The sequence below is a fragment of the Falco punctatus genome (assembly GCF_963210335.1).
Source record: "Falco punctatus genome assembly, chromosome: 17".
Lineage (NCBI taxonomy): Eukaryota > Metazoa > Chordata > Aves > Falconiformes > Falconidae > Falco > Falco punctatus.
The window spans coordinates 2,059,573-2,078,891 of NC_137597.1; the positions used below are offsets into that span (position 1 = coordinate 2,059,573).

At 55.3% G+C, this 19,319-nt stretch overlaps 1 protein-coding gene across 19 annotated transcripts in view; it reads left to right on the plus strand.

The window, feature by feature from the left end:
- The window catches only part of PPFIA4 (PTPRF interacting protein alpha 4), a 59,342-nt gene extending 40,054 nt beyond the window's left edge, over positions 1 to 19,288 (plus strand). For 5 of the 19 annotated variants that reach the window (XM_080367060.1, XM_080367049.1, XM_080367062.1 and 2 more), the window contains exons 12-30: positions 1,248 to 1,310; positions 2,669 to 2,760; positions 4,913 to 5,054; positions 5,308 to 5,513; positions 5,948 to 6,188; positions 6,423 to 6,458; positions 7,047 to 7,180; positions 7,348 to 7,511; positions 8,150 to 8,246; positions 8,481 to 8,562; positions 8,993 to 9,193; positions 10,167 to 10,289; positions 11,442 to 11,468; positions 12,407 to 12,582; positions 13,337 to 13,434; positions 14,102 to 14,277; positions 14,505 to 14,573; positions 15,414 to 15,591; positions 16,712 to 19,287. In XM_080367060.1, coding sequence (XP_080223186.1) covers positions 1,248 to 1,310; positions 2,669 to 2,760; positions 4,913 to 5,054; positions 5,308 to 5,513; positions 5,948 to 6,188; positions 6,423 to 6,458; positions 7,047 to 7,180; positions 7,348 to 7,511; positions 8,150 to 8,246; positions 8,481 to 8,562; positions 8,993 to 9,193; positions 10,167 to 10,289; positions 11,442 to 11,468; positions 12,407 to 12,582; positions 13,337 to 13,434; positions 14,102 to 14,277; positions 14,505 to 14,573; positions 15,414 to 15,591; positions 16,712 to 16,770 — 2,364 coding nt within the window. In that variant the 3' untranslated portion in view covers positions 16,771 to 19,287. The other 14 variants (XM_080367064.1, XM_080367065.1, XM_080367050.1 and 11 more) reach the window with 14 other exon arrangements.
- The last annotated feature ends 31 nt before the right edge of the window (positions 19,289 to 19,319 follow it).

Consider the following 19,319-nt stretch of genomic DNA (forward strand, 5'->3'; position numbering starts at 1 on the left):
TTGATCTCCGGCAGCACCAGGGTTTGTCCTGCTCCATTCCCTCGCTTCCCTGTGTCTCTTTTGGCGCAGCCTTGACTGCAGCCTGCACCCGGCTGTTGGAGCAAAACTATACTGCATTTTGCAGGAGAAAATGCAGCGTTCATCCTGTGCCACCTGCCCATCCCCTACACATGCTGCCTTGAAACCTTCCAGCCCCCCAAGCCCAGACTGATCTGCTTTCTCCATGCCTGGGCAGAGTCCATGAGCAGCCTTCCAGCTCCCACCCCGCTCCTTCTGGGGATCTGAGCTTTCCTTTGAGGAGCCAGCTGGAGTTGCTGCTGCCCCAGCGTGAATGCAGTTAGCTGGGACAGCAGGTGGCTCAGAGCAAGGATCAACCTCGCAGTGCCAATGGGAGGCCAGGCCTTGATAATTCACCTCTATCTGGGTTCCTGCAAGGGCCGGGCTCCCTTTAGCAAGTCAGCACAGAGGGGTTGCACCGCCCAGCTGATGCCTCCAGGGCTGGGTCTGTCTCCCCTGCTGCTCTGCACCTCCTGTCCCCAACCAGATCTGACCATGCCAGCATGTCCAGTCATTCAGCAGATAGGTCTGAGTAGCTCTGGGTGAAGAGCAGGACCCAACACATGAGGCCGAGTACAAATTCCCACCCCATTAAGTGACAGCAACCAGAGAGGTGGCACATTGCAAAAGGGCATCACCTGCTTCCCAGCCTGCTGCTGGCACTGGCTCACCCAGATTGTTTCTCCAGGTCTTCCACAGGCAAAAACGATCTTATTTGGTTGCCAGCATCTCCCAGAAAAGAGCATGAGGTCGGGCAGCTGCAAACGCATCTTCTTTTCCCCCTGCCTATTCCCTAGCTTAGATGTAGAGGACATTTTTGCCCTTGATCCAGCTGCTTGAGAAGTTGATCTCCTCTCAGACGCATTTCCTAATCTTCAAGCCCTGCCCACCAAATCTCTAATCACCACTTGCCCTCCATGGCCATGACCTGGCCACGGTGTGGGGCAGGAGTTGAGCTACGGCAGCCCTGCTTGAGGAGCAGGAGGTCTGCAGAGAAGAGCGGTTCGCAGGCAGGTAGGTGAGGAATAGATCAGGGAGCCACTGCTGTCCCTCCTGCCAGGCATCCGCCACACCGCCCACACAGCAGCTCCACACTGGCCGTTCCCAGGAGGCTGCATGGCCATTTTCTAAACGGTCTCTCTTTTTCTTTCCTGTTTTTGTTCCCTTTTCTTTTGTTTCGTTTTTCAAAGAACACATTGTTACAAGAGCTGGAAAATACCCAAAAGCAGATAGAGGAACACCAGCACGACAAGGTAAATGCCGCTGCAGGGAGCCTGCCCTAGTGACTGCGCTTCCTCACTCCTAATCCCCGGCTAGTGGCAGTCGTACCTCCTAAAATACCCTAGTTTCGGAGGAGCTGGGATCCCGAAGCGCCCAGCAGCAGGAGGCCACAAACTAACCCACGCAGTGGCTGGATGGAAGCTGCCACCCACCTCCCTGGAGACCCCCGGTTCGGTTCCCTAACAGGCATGTTCAGTCCCGTCTCCATATTTGTATCACACTCATCCATCCCTGACCCCCCCGCCGAGGACAGCAGTGAGGCCGGGGTGGCTTCGCCCGCGTGTCTAGAGGAGGATTTACCCCAGTGCTCTTTGGTGCAGCCTGGCTGCGAGGGACAGTGCTGCTCAGGCAGCCATGTCCCCTTTGTCCCTGAGGCTGTCTCAACCCCCTCACTCAAACTGGGGGGGAAATCTGCTCCATGCCCGGCTTGCAGAAGGCCCCATAGGTCTTTGCACCTCCCCTGCTCTCAGATGAAACATCTAAGTAGGGTCTGCAACTTGAGTCCACATTGGCCTGTGCTGGAAAGCTGGGGGGTTGCAGCTTTTTGAAGCAATGGGATCTTTCAGGATGTGCCCCTACTCTCATGCATGGTTGGGGGGTTTTTGGGGGGGCTGCTTTCCCCCTTGCCCAGGGTCTTGGTCTCCCAGATGCTCCCTGCCTGTGGTGAGGATGTGCAGGCACTGCGCACGCTTTCCAGCCACGTCTGCTCAGCTCAAGGCAGAGGCAAAGCTCTGAGACTCGCATGACGCTGCCTGCATGTTGCCCACCCCAGTACGGCCCGTTTGCCTACAGAACTGGATCCTGCTGTGCCTGGAGGATCCCATCTCCCCTGCCTCCCTGCCCACCCGCAGCCTGCCCCCTCACACCTCCCGCAGGACAGCACAGCCACTTAGTGCAGGCACAGGTTCCTGATGAGGATGGGGCTGGCAGCTGGAGGGACAGGGCCAGCATCAGATTTGGCTAGCGAGTCCTTTGCTGCCAGCCCTTTGCCAAGACGAACGTGCACGTGCCATCTGGAGCACAACCAGAGCATCCTAGTGGGACCAGTTTTCCTTCATTTCTCAAAGCAGCATCGCTTCAAGCACGCATGTGTCTGTCTGTCTGGCCTGTGATCACTTCCTCCCTTCGCAGCATCGCCCCAGCATCATCATTCATTGTTGCCTGCATGAGCTGTTTCTTTACCGATGTGTCAAAGGTGCTTTAAACCTGGGATGGGGATTTGTAAAGGGAATATAAACCTGGAAATAGCTAAGGATGTGGATTGCCCCAAACCTGGCAGCTCTTCAGAGCAAAACCAACCCCTGCCTGTTTCTTGTCTCACCCCAAACAGCGACGGTTGTCTGATGAGATTGACAAACTGAGGCTGGAGGTCGATCAGCTCAAGACCAGGAGTGGGACGTTTGTGGAGAGCGTGCACACAAGGTAAGGGCCATGCACCAAAACCCCGCCAGCCTGTGTGCTTGCATCCTGCATCCATGGCTTTGGGGGCATTTTGCTTTTTTAGGGCTCCAAAATGCTGTTGGCATCAGGCATTTCTGGTTTCACCAAGCCTCAGTGCAGGACTGCAGGGTGGTTCATCGCAGCAGGGTCAGCCTCAGCTGTGCTGTCCCCATCGTGGATTATCCTGGGGTGGGACACAGGCTGTTGGGAATAACCCAGCCCAACTGAATGGCCCCAAATCTGCTCTTCTACGGGTGAAAAACCACTGGGCTTTGTTTCTTTTTCTGCACAAAGGGCTTAATTTTCTATGAAAGCTGGATGTTCACCAAACACATTTCCCTCTGTGGTGTGCTGGGAGTGGGCTGGTGGAGAAGGAGGAATCTCTTTTGAGGTGTTGCAGGCAAAGGACAATGACCGCCTCATTTTTTCGCCTCCTTTCTACAATGGTCCTCCCACACCCTTTTCATTTAAAGTCAGCTGGGAGATGGGGAGGTACCAGCCCAAAGCACCAGGAGGAGAGATGAGTTCATCGGGTCTCAGCCTCCGTCACTGCTCAGGGTACCCAGCACTGCTGCAAGAAACCAGGGGGTTAGAAAAGGAAGATGCCAGCACGAGATGCACCCCACCATGTTGCTGCAGCCGCCCGGGAGTTCACATCCTCTTCTGAGCATTTTCAACATGGGTTAGAGGCAGCAAGGGATCAATGAGAGCAACATCCAGAGGGGAAAATTCACCTCTCAGGAAGGCTGGAAGAGATGGAAAGGAGCCAGTGTAACCAGCTTCAAATCTGTTCAGCAGCTGTGGCAGAGAGGGGAGGGCCTGGAGGCCCTGTGTCTGTCGCGGAGGGGAGAGTGAGGGAGAGCTTGTGGGGATGAAGGACAGCTGAGTGCCAGAGGAGTGTCTGGACCACCTGTGGGACCTCTTTGTACAGGTCTGTAAGAACAGGATGTACAATTTGGGGTTGGTGTTTTTTTTAATTATTATTTCTTGGATGAAAAATCATCAGAAAGCTTGAGTTACAGAGGCCAGAATAATTCCCCAGCTGAAATGTTAGCTTTTGTCTAAGGCACCTTTATCAGTTTTTAGCTTGGGAGCAGCTTGTCAGTGGCTCCACAACAGAAATCCCCTTGAAACTTGGGCTGTGCCTTCGTCTGCAAACACCAAACTGACACCAAGCCAAGCTGCTTGTGTTAGTGATTTTGTCTGGGCTCAGTAGGGTGCTGTGGTGGGGAGCCCAGATCTGTATCTGCACTGCAAACTGGACCCACCGTGGTGGAAAACCTGCTATTTGCCTTGGACAACTGCTTTTGTCATCGTAAATCCAAAAAACCCTCATGCCTCCTATGGCAATGCATATAGAGAGTAATGTCCCCTTGCTCCGGGAAGGCACTTTGCTCAGCTGTCTGGTTGGGTCTTCAGGGTGAGGAGGAGCAACCAGGCAGTGTGGAGATATGCAGTGGGTACCACAGGTGGCAAAAAGTGGCCTCGTGTCCCACAGCATCTGCTGTATTGCTCTGCCTGGCATGGGGACCCACTCCCAAGCACCAGCCCAAGCATGGAGGAGGAGGATGGAGAAGTCCCAGACAGTTTCTACTGAGAGATCCCAAAGAACGCTTATGTCCCCACACCTGGAAAATCTGTTTCAAATGAGATTTTCTTCATCAGAGTTTGGGTTTTCTTATTTCATGAGAATGTTGAACATATAAATAGAAGGAGAAAAGCAGTACATGTTGGGAGGTGCAAGCTGTTCTTGAGAGGGAAGGACAGGAAGGGACTGTTCAGCTCATGGTTTCACAGCAGACTCACTGCGCCAGGTGGTTTTGGCCAGAGCTTGGCTGGCTGCCCCAGTGGGTACTGCCGCGAAGGGGGAGGCAGCAGCAGGCCAGGGCCCAGGGCTGAGCTTCCTACAGTCTGTGAGCACATCACCAGGGCCAGCATGGGGGAATGGGGCATCTTTTTCCAGAGCCTGGTTTTGCATCGTTTTCTGAGAGCAGGCAAGCATCGCTGGGGTGGGCGTCCCGGAGTGGCCTCATCCTCCTCTGTCCTGAGCAAGCCTGAGCTGCAAGGGGAGTAGCCTGGTGATGAGGGCATCCTTGCATGGAGCAATGTCTGCAGCAGGGCTCTTTCTCCCCAGATCACATATGGGCAGTGCCACAGACCTGCGCTTCCCACTGAGCGCTGTGGTCCATGCCCCCGCCGAGCCCTTCGGGACAGCCCCGGGCCTGCCTCGGGCACAGAAGGGCCGATTTGCCACCCGTCGAGAGGAGCCAGCCAAGGTAATCCATCTTCATGCCAGCATGGAGTCAGAGCTGGGGTTGGGGTCTCCTTCTGCCTTGCATGCTGGTCTCATGTGTCCTTGATTTGCAAACATGGGGCAATGTTGTTCACCTGGTGCGTGGGGGGGTTAGTGTGGCAGGATGGGTTTCCCATTGGGCTTGCATTGAGTTGTAACTGTTGCGTGGAGGTCTCCAATTTGGCTTTTGGAGACATGGGGGTGCCGAGTAGGACCAGTGGACCTTGTTCCCCCAGGACTGGGAGCAGACCCAGGCAGGCACCGTCCTGGCCACAGGGCCTCATGCTTTCGACAGCGACCCTGAGATCTCCGATGTGGATGACGATGACCGTGAGACGCTCTTCAGCTCCATGGACGTGCTCTCCCCTGGCGGGCACTCAGATGCCCAGACATTGGCTATGATGCTCCAGGAGCAGCTGGATGCCATCAACGAGGAGATCAGGTAGTGACCATGGCCAAAACCCACCACCACCTTGCTCTGAAATGGCTCCAGGGGTGGCAGGAGGCTCCGATGCCCTAAAATTGAGGTCCTGGTTGAGCTTCAGCCAGGGAAATGGCTCTAGGACATTCATCCACAGGGCTTGGTCTTTCCTGCACATGGCTCCCTGTCCCTCAGCTGCACCAGCGCTGGCTCACAGAAAGGTTCATTATTTAAAAAAAAGTCCTCCGTGAATATTAAAAGAAATCGTGGTATGTCTCAGCTGTGGTTTATGTGGATCCTGATGGATCTTTGCTGCCATTCCTGGAGATAGGGCGCTTGAGTCACAGCACCCAGGGTGCATTTCCCCAGGGTAGGGAGATCCTGTGCTGGGAGGTGTGAGATGACTCCCCAGAAAGGTGGGGAGCCAGGAGTCCTGAGCCCTGCTGCTCTTCCAGGATGATCCAAGAGGAGAAGGAGTCCACGGAGCTCCGCGCAGAGGAGCTGGAGACCCGCGTCACGAGCGGCAGCATGGAAGGCCTCAACCTCACCCAGCTCTGCAAAAGAGCTTCCATCCCCACCTCGCTGACGGCCCTGTCCCTGGCCAGCTCATCCCCACCGCTCAGTGGCCGCTCCACCCCCAAGCTCTCCTCCCGCAGCGCCGCTCAGGACCTCGACCGCATGGGGATCATGACATTGGTGAGGAGGCAGGCGCGGTGGACGGGGGGCTGGACAGGGTGTGCGCATGGCTGCCTGGGGTGGGAGCGATGCCCCGGCATCCACGTGGGTGTGTGGGAGGGTGATGTGGAACGGGGGTGCCCATGTTCGCTGTCTCCCAGCCTGGCACACCTGGCCCCGGGACTGCTCTGCGGGGGGGTTCTCCATTAACTGCCCCCCTTTCTGTGTCTCTCTCGCTTTCCCCCTTGCAATCAGCCCAGCGACTTGAGGAAGCACCGGAGGAAACTGCTAGTGAGTGGCTCCCATCCCGTTGGTTTTTGTCCAAGCCCCTTTTCCAGCCTGCTCCTGGCTTTGTCCACACCAGGTCAGGGTGCAGCAGGCGCGGGATGGAGCTGGGGACCCCAGGGATTCAGCAGGAGGATCATGGGGATCCCATAAGGTGCTTGGAGATGTGCCGGCTGGCAGCCTGGGGGGTCTGGCAGGACATGGGGAGGTTCAGAAAGCCACTGGGTCCTCAAACATTGTGTGTCCCCTCTGGCAACAGGGAGTCTTTGGGACATTCCCATCTGTGCTCCTCAGAGCCCTCTTCTGAGGGCCGGCAGCTCCTGTCTCCACACCCTGACATGGACCATGGAGCTGCATCCTCTTTTCCCCCTATTCCCAGGTTCTTGGCCATGTGGCCACATCCTCCCCATCTGCTTGGGCATCTCGAGCCATTGCCAGAGCTCTAGTTCAGGCCAATCCTGGAGCGTGGCAAAGCCTCAGGGCCCTGGTGGCTCTTTTGGCCATGCCTCCATGGAGCAAGAGAGAGGCAGGCAGCAGGGCAAGGATGGAGGTGGGCTTTGGCTGCCCGGCCTCATGGCTTCTGTGCTTGTTCAGTCACCTGCAGCTCGGGACGAAAGCCGAGAGGATAAAACCACCATCAAATGTGAGACGTCCCCCCCATCCTCACCCAGGACATTGCGGCTGGAGAAGCTGGGCCACCCTGCGCTAAGTCAGGAGGATGGGAAGAGGTATGTGGAGCACCCTTTGGATCTCACACCAGTGCCTGCTCTGTTGGTTTGAGGATTTACATGGGGCAAGCGTGGGATTGTGGGACGGGCTGGGGTTTGCCATGGCTTGTGTGCTGCTCAGGAATAACCGAAAGGCTTTGCTGTTCCTCTCCCTCCTCCATCCCCAGCTCGCTGGAGGAGCAGGCCAGCAACCCCAGCAGCAACAGCAGCCAGGACTCCTTGCACAAGGGCTCCAAGAGGAAGGGGATCAAATCCTCCATCGGGCGCTTGTTCGGGAAAAAAGAGAAGGGTCGCTTGATTCAGCTGAGCAGAGAAGGGGCCACGGGGCAGGGTCCGTGAGCAGCCCTATTCCTGTGCGTGCCGGGCGGGCGTCCTCTTGGGCCAGGCTGTCTGCACGTCTCCTGGCACTGTCTGGCTTTAGGGTGCTGTTGGGGTGACAGACGGAGGAGCAGGGACACCTCTGCTGGTTTGGGGATGTTGGGGCCACTGGCTCTGGGCCCCCTGAAGCTACAGGGCCATTGGGTTCTGGTGCTTTCTGCCCCATGGCCCTTTCTGGCCTGAGCATGGGATCACTCTTAATGCTCTGCAAGAGCTGCAGTGAGGGTAGTGACCCCCTGTCACTGTGCCTTATCTTTAATGTCCCCAAATCTGCTTCCCTCGCCATAGGACCTTCTTGATTTTGTAGAGCCCCTTGGTAGGACCAGCTTTTCCACTCTTAAATCCTTCTCTGCTTTGATGTTTAGCATTTTGCAATGGGAGGCATGGCAGGCAGAGATCCCCTTGGGCTTTCCAGGGATGCAGGAGGGCTATCTGGGTGGGTTGGAAATGGAGACTGTCACCTCCCGTGGTGTGACGGTGCATCCCCAACACCCTGGCATGGGGACTGCGAGAGTGCCCACACTGGCCCTGGGGGATGTCATGCTGACCCTAGGGAAATCAGGCTGACCTGAGGATGTCTTGCTTGCCCAGCAGTGCTGCTGACCGAGATGGAGGTGGGCATGCAGGACCCTCTGGGACTTGGCAAGCTGGGTGCTCAGGCCGAGAAGGATCGGCGCCTGCGGAAGAAGTGAGTGAACCTTCTTCCCTGCCCCAGCAAAAAAATGTCCTGCCCAATGGCTGAGAAGCAGGGGCAGCATGGGACTGGAAAAGGCCTCTCATCTTCACCCTCTCTTGAGCCCTGTTAGCTCCTTTATTGCTTTGCTACCAGCTGGTTCTTATTGCCCATGGTCTACTCACTTTCAGGAGCCCCTTTCCCCAACAAGCCCCCAATAAATGACTCTTGTGCCTCTGTTCCCTCCAGGCACGAACTCCTGGAAGAGGCTCGGAGGAAAGGATTGCCCTTTGCTCACTGGGATGGCCCCACTGTTGTCTCCTGGCTGGAGGTGAGGCAGAGTGTACCTGTGCATCGTCCCCATGCACCAACGGCTTTGCAGTCACTGCTGGTCTGTAGTGTGCTCCCCCAACAGCGGTACAGCACCCCACAGTCCCACCATGCTTGGTCCATGCACATGGTTGGTGGTTACAAAACCGCGGGAAACAGAGCAGATCCCCAGATCCCTCACATATTCTGTACGGTCGTGATTTGAGTAGAGCTTTGAGTTGAAAGGCTTAGTGGGTGCTCTTTCCCTGGGCTGTGTCCGTCAGATATAGGGATGCTGGGGTGCCTGCAGGCCATCTGTGCAAGCTACAAACAAAAATGGAGCCCCATGTGGGTTTATTGATATTGAGCTTCAAAGAGGATGACCTTGATCCTGCCGGCGGTAGTTAGAGGGGGTCTGTCAGGCAGTCACCAGCTTTGCCCTGTTTTGGCAGCTCTGGGTGGGGATGCCAGCCTGGTATGTTGCCGCTTGCCGAGCCAACGTGAAGAGCGGAGCCATCATGTCGGCCCTGTCTGACACTGAGATCCAGAGGGAGATCGGCATCAGCAATGCGTTGCATCGCCTGAAACTGCGTCTGGCCATCCAGGAGATGGTCTCGCTTACGAGCCCCTCAGCACCACCCACCTCACGGACGGTAAGTGCTCCGTGCTACAGACCCCCCATGGAGCAGGACAACGCACTGGTTTCCCTCCTTCCTCTGGCTCGTTGTGACCACAGTGGTCCATCGGTCACCAGGGAGTCCCAGTGTTACAGGCAGACGTGGCCGTGGAGGGGGTGACGCTCCCTCATGGGCCAGTCAAATCACCAGACACTTGTCCTCAGGCACAAAGATCGTTTATGACCATCGAGTGTGAAGCACTTTCCTGTCTTGAGGCACCAACAAATGCTCTTTTCCTCACACTGTGAGACTGTCAGCAAGAGGCTGACCCTGCTGAGCAGCCTGCGAAGAGCAAAGCTCGGGGACAGTCTGCCCTGGAGAGGATAAAATCCCATCCAAACAGCATGTGTGTGATTTACAGGGCCAACTCAGTTATGCACAGCCTTTTTCTCAATACCAGCCTTTTCCTGGGATCACGTGAAATTCCTGGGGCAAATCAGAGCAACTGCAGGTCCCAGTTTTGCCCTGGATAGAACATGGAGCAGATGGAGGGATCGTGTCTTGTACTGGTCCCCAAACCCCTCGAGGGGTTAATGGTGCCCCAGTAATGTCAAGACACATCTGTAGAAATGCAGCCAGCAGAAGGAAAGGCCCCAAGCGTGCTGTGTCCCTTCAGCTGGCCGTGGCTGGGCTCACAGCTGTTAGAGACAAGCCTGCAGGCTCCAGGAGCGTAACACCAAAGTATAAAGGCAGCCAAAGGGCCAGTGGTCCTTGCTGCGCTCTCTGTGGCTGCACGGACAGCCCAGGGTTCCCACGGGCAGCAGGGTGCCACCAGCCTGAGCTGCAAGGACGCTGCAAGGACGCTGCAAGACCTCCCCAGTGCAGCTTCAAGCGCAAGGGTGGCCTGATCCTCCATCAGCCTGAGCCAGGCTTATTTCCAGCACGGTTGTGAACTGAGGCCGTGGCTCCATGGTGGTTTACCCTGACCACTCTGCTTTTTTCCCCGCAGTCCTCTGGAAATGTCTGGGTCACCCACGAGGAGATGGAGAACATGGCGACTTCCACCAAGACGGTGAGGCTGACTGGCCCCACTGCTGCTGCACAGCGTATCAGTTACCGAGCTGAGCTCCGGGTGTGCATTAACACACTAAACCCCGGGAGGGAAGGGGATCTTTGCTGCATCTCGTGTGTCAGCTCTTGGCCAGCACTGTGCACCTGTTTGGAAAACATCTTTCAACCTTTAATATCCCAACAATTTCTAAAACTGGCTTAAAAACCATCAGATGCATTTTCCTTTGTCAAGCCCCAGTGGGTTTTGCTGGGTTTCTAGAGTGGCTTGTCTGTCAGTTGTGAGTTAGAGGAAAGAACTGAAAGACAAAGAATGAGAGTGATCTCAAGATGGATGTGTGAGATTGAGTCCCACATTGGCCACTCTGCACCCAGAGAAGTCACTGTCTAATCTCCCATTGACCTTAGCACACCCAAACATTGTCCCCACGGTCTGTCCCTACCACTGGCTGATAGCTTGGGGTCCCTCGGAGGGACGTGGCTATGCTTCCAGAAGCTCTGGCTCCTTTGGAGAGGTGTAGCCGTGCTCCCCTCTCTGCAAGTGAAAACATGGGCCCCACGCCCATGTCTCAGAGCAGGGGCAGCATTTTGGATTTGTTGTGTGAATTAGGCATTTTTTTGAAGCTTTTGTCTGCTGGTAGCACAGACTTGTAACTGGCAGATGCCTTTTGGGAAAGGAAAGCTCAGAGGCACGGTAGAGGTGTGACACTTTCCCTTGGTGGGTTTTGTGAGGTTGAGCAAAACCAGCACAGGTTGACAAAGGGAGGAAATAGCTACAAAATTGGTGAATTGGGTTGAGCAGCCCCTCTGGGGGTTGTGACCCGTGAGCTGAAGCTTGGGTTTCTCTCTGCATCCATCGGTCTGTGGGGAACCCAAGAAGTGCCCATATTTCCCAGGGAAGATGTATGAGCCCCAGTGTCTGTTCCATCTCCAGCCCAAGGCCCATCCGGAAAGCCTCATCCCGTATCCTCCTCACTTGTCTAAGAGATGGGGTGAAACCTTGTACCCATCAGGGTCGGGGCGTCCCCAGCACCCTGCTGACAAGGCTGAGCTCCCTGACCGTGCAGCCATGAGACCAGCCCCCATCCCTTCTGGGTCACGCTGTGCCGAGGGGTCCCACGCTCAGCATGCACGGCACGCGATTTCATGGTGCAGGGCCGCCGGGTACTGACTTTACCTGTCCTTTCTGTTGACATGCTGCATGTGTCACACTTAGGACACAGAGGAAGGCAGCTGGGCACAGGTGAGGTCCCATGTTACGCTTTTCTGTGGGCGGTAAATGGGGTGGTTATGGGAGGGAGAGCTGGACATCACAGGGCACATGGGAGATGAGCTTGGGGCATCAGTATTCGCCAGGTCTTTGTTGGAGTCTGAACCTGCGCCCTGTGGTTGCTCCTCTGAGCCATCTTTCAAGTACAGGGTGGTCCTCCTGGTGGTCCTCCTGGGACCTTGCATCAACCAGTGTCATCTGCTTCAGGCAGAGTGGCTTTTTCTAGGACCTCCCCTGTAAGATACAGACGCTGTGTTAAAAAAAACCACCGAAGAGTGACCAGACACCCTGCATGGGAGACAGGTTTCTAGCTGCACAGACATTGAGTGTTCACCTTTCTTTTAGCCCCAAGTTCAGGATACGAACCATTCTTGTTAACTGAAAGGTGGGAGGGAAGAGTCCTGCTTGGATCCATCTCTTCTGGTTTTATCACTCTCAAATGTTTTACTTTTCTTCTGGTGGGTTTTATTTTATTTTTGGACCCAGGATCAGCTTCTGCCCAAAACCTGTTATTTTCATTTTTAAGTCATAAAGCAGATCTTTGGGTGATTTCTAAGCTTCTTAAAAATCAATTGGAAATGCACTGAAACCTTTTTCTTAGTTGTTTCAGCTTTCATGAATATACTTTTTCCAGAAGCAGCTAGTCATAAAGTCCAAGTATCCATTATGCTTGCTTTTTGGCTACTGCCTTGTCTCCTTGGGGGACACCAGCAGGACACAGACCATGGCCAACAGGACTGTTCCCTTCAGTTCCTTCGATAGAAACTGGGGTTAAACTCCTCTGGCCTAGGGTTGGTCCTTAGGACAGCGACCCCCAGGCTGCAGCACTGAAACTGTCACTGGTTTCCTAGGAGTCTGCAGCTCCACCAAGCCATGGTTTCTCCCTAGCTTCTCCGTTTGCTTCTCCACAGACACTGGCCTATGGGGACATGAACCACGAGTGGATTGGGAACGAGTGGCTGCCCAGCTTGGGTCTCCCGCAATATCGCAGCTACTTCATGGAGTGTCTTGTTGATGCACGGATGCTGGACCACCTCACCAAGAAAGATCTCAGAGTGCACTTGAAGATGGTGGATAGCTTCCACCGGTGAGTCCTCTCCTTTGGGAGGTCGCTGGGGTGCAGTGTCTGCACATGGAGCAGAGGATGGGGCAATCTGAGGGGTTGTCCCATCTTGGCCTGCCCTGGTGCTCTAGGCTAAACTCAACCACCTGGTCTGGAGCAGCTCATATGGGCTAATGTTCTCCTTCATCAGACTCCTTGCAGCAAAACTGCAGAGGATCAAGCCTTCTCCTGGCTGTGGAGCAAACCTTGGGCTCATCCCACCTGGTACCCCACTGGCAGGCAGAGCAGTCGTCTGCCAGCAGCCCAGCTTGGAGAAGGCTTATGCCATCCCAACCACCCGGCTCAGACACCGGTATCCAGCCCTGTCATGGGATACTACCGTCCACCCTGGCCCACGGGGTGGTGTCCGTGGCCCTGCCAGGGGCCCCCTGCTCTGGGGATGAGTCCTTTGCCCTGGAGCAGCCCCATGGGCTGGTTCTCCCTTCCCCCTCCTGCCACCAAGCACGGAGTACCGATTTTTGGATCCATGCGCTCTCAGGCAGGTAGAACAGGGTAAAACTGGTGGAGTGGGGAATTACCATGGAAGTGAAGGACATTCCCGATTTTCCAGCTAAGATCTTCCCTTTGGGTTGTGTCTGTAGTGACCCAACCCTGAAGTGAAGCATCCTTTGGGGTCAGAGCAAGCAGGGAAGTGGGTCCCTCTGCAGGTCCCTCCGAGCCACCCAACGCACGACGCTGAGCCCTCGTGAGGGTTGGGTAACATCTCATGTCCTTGCAGCACCAGCCTGCAGTACGGCATCATGTGCCTGAAGAGGCTCAACTACGACCGCAAAGAGCTCGAGAGGAGGCGAGAAGAGACCCAACACGAAATCAAAGGTCAGCAGCCATGTACACAATCCAGCTCTGGAAAAGGAGATGAGAAACCTCCCAAGAGATGCCCAGTGATGGTCTCTCTCCTATCCCTTACTTTTAACTGCATTTGCCTTGGAAAAATCGTGATTTCTGAGCAACAGAACAGCCACAAGGCTGTTCTCCAGTGGGGAGCTCCCTGCAGTATTTCCCCCAAGAGATTGCTCCAAGTGCCTTTACGCAGCTTACTCCAGTCAGGCATGAGAGGGAGGAAGGGTGTCAAAACAGAATAGATCCAGTCCGAGCATCACCAGATCATCTTATCCTGCCTATTTCAGATGCTCAGGACACCCTGCAGCTTGCTCAGCCTCCCCTTCCTCGTTGGCTGTCCTGAGATTCCCTGCGCATCTGGCTGCTGCTTAGATTACATCTCATTATTGATAATGCCCCTAATTACACCAGCAGCCGTGGGTTCTTAGGATTAATTTTCACAGTTGTTTTCTGCCTGTTATTTCAGCATTTAGTTTGGTAAATTGAAGTGAGCTGTTCCTGGCACTTGAGCACCCAGTACTGCTGCTGGCTCAGGAAAGAGAGTCCCAGGATCAGCCTGGGGCAGTGCAAAAGGGATTCCAGACATCATCAGGCTCCCGCACAACCCTGAGCTGGCCCTGAACATGCCCTCTCTCTTTTGCAGATGTGTTGGTGTGGACCAACGACCAGGTCATTCACTGGATCCAATCCATTGGGCTTCGCGAGTATGCAAACAACCTCGTCGAGAGCGGGGTGCATGGGGCGCTCCTGGCCCTTGATGAGAACTTCGACCACAACAGTCTGGCACTCGTGTTGCAAATCCCCACGCAGAACACGCAGGTAAGAGCAGCATCCTTGGGGGATTTTGGAGGAGGGTAGCCAGCATGGGACATGGCTGCGATGGAACTCCACCAGTCCCACCAACCTGGCTCTACCTTTCAAAGGAGAGCACTCGGATGGCGTGTGGACTTTCCTTCTGTCATTCTCAGGCTTTCCTGAATTTGTGCTGGAAACCATTTCCATCGATGGGGAATGCTCATTTCTTGTTAATTTTTTGTTAATTTCAGGCTCGACAAGTGCTGGAGAGGGAGTTTAACAACCTGCTCGCCTTGGGCACAGATCGGAGGCTGGACGATGTGAGTACCAAACCTCCTATGTCCAGATCGTGCTGAGCACCTCTTCTTGTGCAAGAAACAGGAGAAACAGGACCGCTGATCTCCCCCTCCTTGTCCAGGGGTGTCAAATAGTGCGTCACGGGCTCTCTAGAGCAGTCGCATGAGCAGTATCAGTGGAATAAGCTAAAGCTATTAGACAAGGCCCCAAGGAATGTGCTGCCAGGCTGCGGAGGCAGGTGAGGAAGAGCTTTGTGCATCATTTCAAGCCTCATGCTCGGGGGGCTGAGTTTCAAGCAGTCTCACCTGGCTTTCCTTGCCAGCTGCTTTAATGTTGCCATTTAGAGTCGCAGATATTCTGGGCATGGCACATCTGCAGTGGTGGGTTAGAGATGCCCTGTTAAGCAGCCAGAAAACTGTTCACGTTGAGTCACTGAAGGCTGGAATTCATCTAGATCTCTCCGATGTGTAACTTTCCTCACTAAGATATGATAGCAGAGCTAGTCAGGGCTCTTTTCAGAGCATGGAGGGAAGCAGGCACTTCCAGATGCCATCACCTGGCCAAGGTTAGATGCATCCCTTGGGGTCTTTACTGAGCCATGTGTGTTGATGTCTCCAAGGCATCTTTGCAGGCAGGCTGGAGAGAAGAAATGGGCAAGCTGGAAAGGATAAAGCTTATGTCATGGGATCCCGGAGACGTCTCCTATGTCCTTGGTCCAGTTTGATGACACACTTCTGCAATGGTAGAGTTGGCCCTCATGTACAGGCCCACCCTTGTTAGGTGGAAGTAGTGCTAGTGTGTCACAGGGGGAGAAGGTCCTGCTGCCACAGCTGCCGGGCCCATAACCTGCTCCTCCCTCACAGGGTGATGACAAGACCTTCCGTCGAACCCCGTCCTGGCGAAAGCGCTTCCGCCCACGAGACGTTCACAGCATCAACATGCTCAGTGGCTCGGCCGAGACGCTGCCCGCCGGCTTCCGTGTCACCAGCGTGGTGCCCCTGCCCCCTCCATCCGCCTCTGCCAAGAAAATGCCCCCGGAAGGTAGGTCACCCCCATCCGCCCAGGGTCCTCTCACACCCCTGCTCAGACCTCATGGTGAATATGGGGATTGATGTGCCACCAGGAGAGGAGAGGGAGCGAGGCTTGATCGCCTGTGATGCTGAATCCGTGTGATCCATGAGCCATTGTCTGCTGTAAATGATATTTTCAGACTCTGGTCTGGTGTGTGATTTCTTTGTTTTGAATTGCCAGGACAAGGGAGAGGGCTGGACTGGGGATACGTTCACTCACCCTGGGTCTGGCATCCAGGTCTGAGCCTGTTGGGGTAGCTCTGGGGGCTGTCAGGGAGCAGCAGCCCACTCTGGGCCAGTCTTGTCCATCTGGCCTTTTGGGACCCATCCCCAAAGGGACAGAATTAACCAGCTCAATCCAGTCCGAGCGCTGCTGAGCAGCCCCTCTCCCAGGCTGGCAGGGACCTGCTGTGACTCGTGTGCTGCCTGTGCTGCTGGCTGTCGTGTTTTAGCTGAGCACGCATGTCCCCACCACACGACTCCTCTCTACAAGGTATTTTGGTCCCTTCCAAAGCTGTAGGAAGGCACAAGCTCCAGCTGGTTTGTCCCCTGGACCAGGCACCCTGGTGCCCCTGTCCCAAGCCACCCACCACATCCCCAGTGGTGCAGAGCTGGCTTCAACAGGCTCAGAAATGAATGTGTGAATGAGAATTAAAAAGTTACGCTTTCACCTTCTGGCCCCAAACTCCAGGCTCAGCTCTCCTCCTGCCTCCAGATTTGCTCAAATTTCACAGCTTTTCACCCAGCGCTTTGGGTCAAACCTGTTCAACCCTTTCCACCCCATCCCTGGGAGCTGCAGTTCCCACCCAGCTGAGGACAATGAAACCTGGGACAAAATCCCTGGGTCTGACAGCACCCAGACATGGGTAGCAAGGTGCTCGCTGGCTGAGAGTGGGGATGGCTAGTGGCAACTTGCCACATACCCTGGAGCCTTGAGAGCATCAGAGCTGGGCAAACATGCCTTTTCCTTTGACCCTCATCTCCATTTGGCGTCAGCACACAGATACTGCCTAACAAATATTTTGGTGGAAAGCTGAGGGCTAATTGGAGCAGTTGCTAATTGCATGCTCTGCTCTTTGACTCACTTCCAGTTGGTGCCTCTGGGTCGCCAAGGCTGGAGACCTCCACGGTCCGGACATATTCCTGCTGAGGGTCAGCGTGACAGGAACCAGCCCAGCCCTGGGTAAGTGCGAGGAGGACCAAGGCCTCGGAGCTGGATGGGGACCGAGAGGAGAGCATGAGGCCCAGCGTCCTCTGTCCAGCATCACCCAGGCAGGGTGTCTGCCTTCAACAGGTTTGCCTTGCCATGGAGGACCATGGAGACCTCAGTGGCGGGGGAACAGCCCACCGCTGCTGCCTGAGGTTTACAGGACCTTGAGATGATGCAGGAGGGATGCTCAGCATCCCAACCATGTACGGTTTGTCCAGTCCTCGGACAGACAGCTCCACTGGGGACCCCAGAATGCCATCCTAGATGGGGGGGTCCCACTGGGGTGAGGGAAGGATAGTCAAGCACTTCAAAGATGCTCCTGGGATCCTGCTGTACCCTGGGGCATGGTTCCCCTGTGCCAGGAAGATTCATTACTGACTGCATCTGGGTTTGCTGGCCTGTGGGTGCACGGGTGGAGGTGTGCCACCATCCTCACGGGGCCTTTCCCACTTTGTTTCTCAGCACATCCCCACTATCAGTATGGCCACGTGCTGGCTGCCTTTCAGGACAAGAGCCCAGCCTGCACCTGTTCCTTGGCCCAAACCAACAAACGCTGCAGTCTCGCTGCGGTGGACCGAAAAGGATGCTCTCCCTTCTGCTTGTGCACCCACCGCTTCCCCCAGCTCCCCATGGCTCCCGCCTGAGGCTTGTCCACCCACCTCTCCCCACACTGGCCGGGCTTTGGGTGCACTTGCTGGGTGCCTGCTCCGTCGCTGGCAGAAGCGTGGTGCAATCATGGAGCAGCAGAGACACCCCAAAAGCGGGCTGCAATATTTGGAAACCTTTCTCCTGCCTGGTTCATGTTGCCAATACACCACGGGCTGCTGCACTGACTCATCTGAGCCCCCTTGGGCATCAGGAATGCTGCTGCCCACAGGACTTGAAGCCAAGGAAGATTCAGGCTCGTGAAAATCCTCACACCGGGGTGGCCAGGCAGGGAGCTGCCCCCAGCGGGGGCCAGTGCCAGTGCCAGGGTCGGCGCTGCATGGGGTGGAGCAGAGACCAGCCATCGTAGGGGCGAGGAGGGTGGCTGTCTGCCAGGGTGCAGGTGGTCAGGGTGCTGCATTTTGGGGTGCTGCCAGATGCCATGTAGAGGGGAGGCTGTGCCTGCACGGCGGGTCCATGAAGGGCTGCGTGGGGAAGGGCTGGAACCGCCCCATAGGCTCACTGCTGGCCGGGACGGTACCCAGCACCCACAGGAGAGGGGACCTTCCTTGGGCACCTGGGGAGACACAGCGGGGGGCACCCCCCGCCCCGGGACATGCCCATCCCTTCCCCTCTGGGACCAGAGGAGATGCTCTCCTCTCCTGCCTCCAGGCTGTGGGCAGGGATCAATCCAGGAGGCCCTTCACTCTTCCCATTTCTTCCCCGTAGGGTAGGATCTCTTCGTCTCCTTATGCCACGTTTGCCTTGTGTGGCCCCTATTTCTGATGTGATATTTATTGATGGCTGGAATGACCTTATACTTATCATGTGCTGTCTGGAAGTGCAATATCTGAGAGGCTATACAGTCACGATGTCTTTTCAGTGTATTATTTGCCTAATACAGTATTAAATATTTTTTTAATTTGAAGAGTCAGTGAGCCCTTTATATCGATGCCCTACTTCTTTCGTCATATTATTGGTACTGCATGGACTCCAAACCCTGGATCGGGTCAGGAAAGGATGTATGTGTGTTCCAATAAACAAGATTTTAAAACAGTGCTGGCTTGAGCCTTCTTTCTAGAGCCCAAATTAAAAATACAATTAATCTTTAGCTCCCCCAAGAGTTTTTGGGGCACAGGGCTGAGCCACAGTTGCAGACTAGTGAGATCACTGTTCTCTGCAGGGCTGATTTGAGTGTGGGGCATCCAGTTCCACCGCTGAGTGACCACACTGGAGTCCAGCTGGATTTTCTGATATGGAGAAATCCCCAACCTGGGAATTAGGGCAGACCTGCACAGAGGCGAACAGGAGTAAAGGAAGCCCAGAGCAGTTCAAACAAGAATGCCTTTATTTAAAAAAAAAAAATCCAAATAAGTTAGCAAAAATAATAGTTAAAAAAAAAATGGCAACTCCACACAGCGTTCAGTAGAAAAGACAGCTCGGGCAGCCTCGGCGAGGCTCAGCACCCGCAGGACACCAGCTGGAGAGAGACGTTGGTCAAAGAGCATCTTGGAAAAAAATTAGCAAGCGAACCCAGCACACACATTGGCCCCTAAAAACCGATCGCCCCGGACAGGGAGTGAAGTGGAACCCAACACCGGGCGGCCGCCCTCACGGGAACCAGGGCCGCTGCCAGCATGGGGCTGCAGCGCTGCCGACATCCTACCTCTCCCCATTATTTTTTTCCAGCTGGCTGGGCAGGAGCGTTTCGCGAGGAGTGGGGAAGGAGGCAAGTGGTTTCAGCGGTGCAGTCCCCAATGCCGGAGAGGTAAATACAATTTCCAGTGGCTGGACCCTTCCGGCATCTTATTCCCACCCCATTACCAGCTCGAAGAGCCACCGGG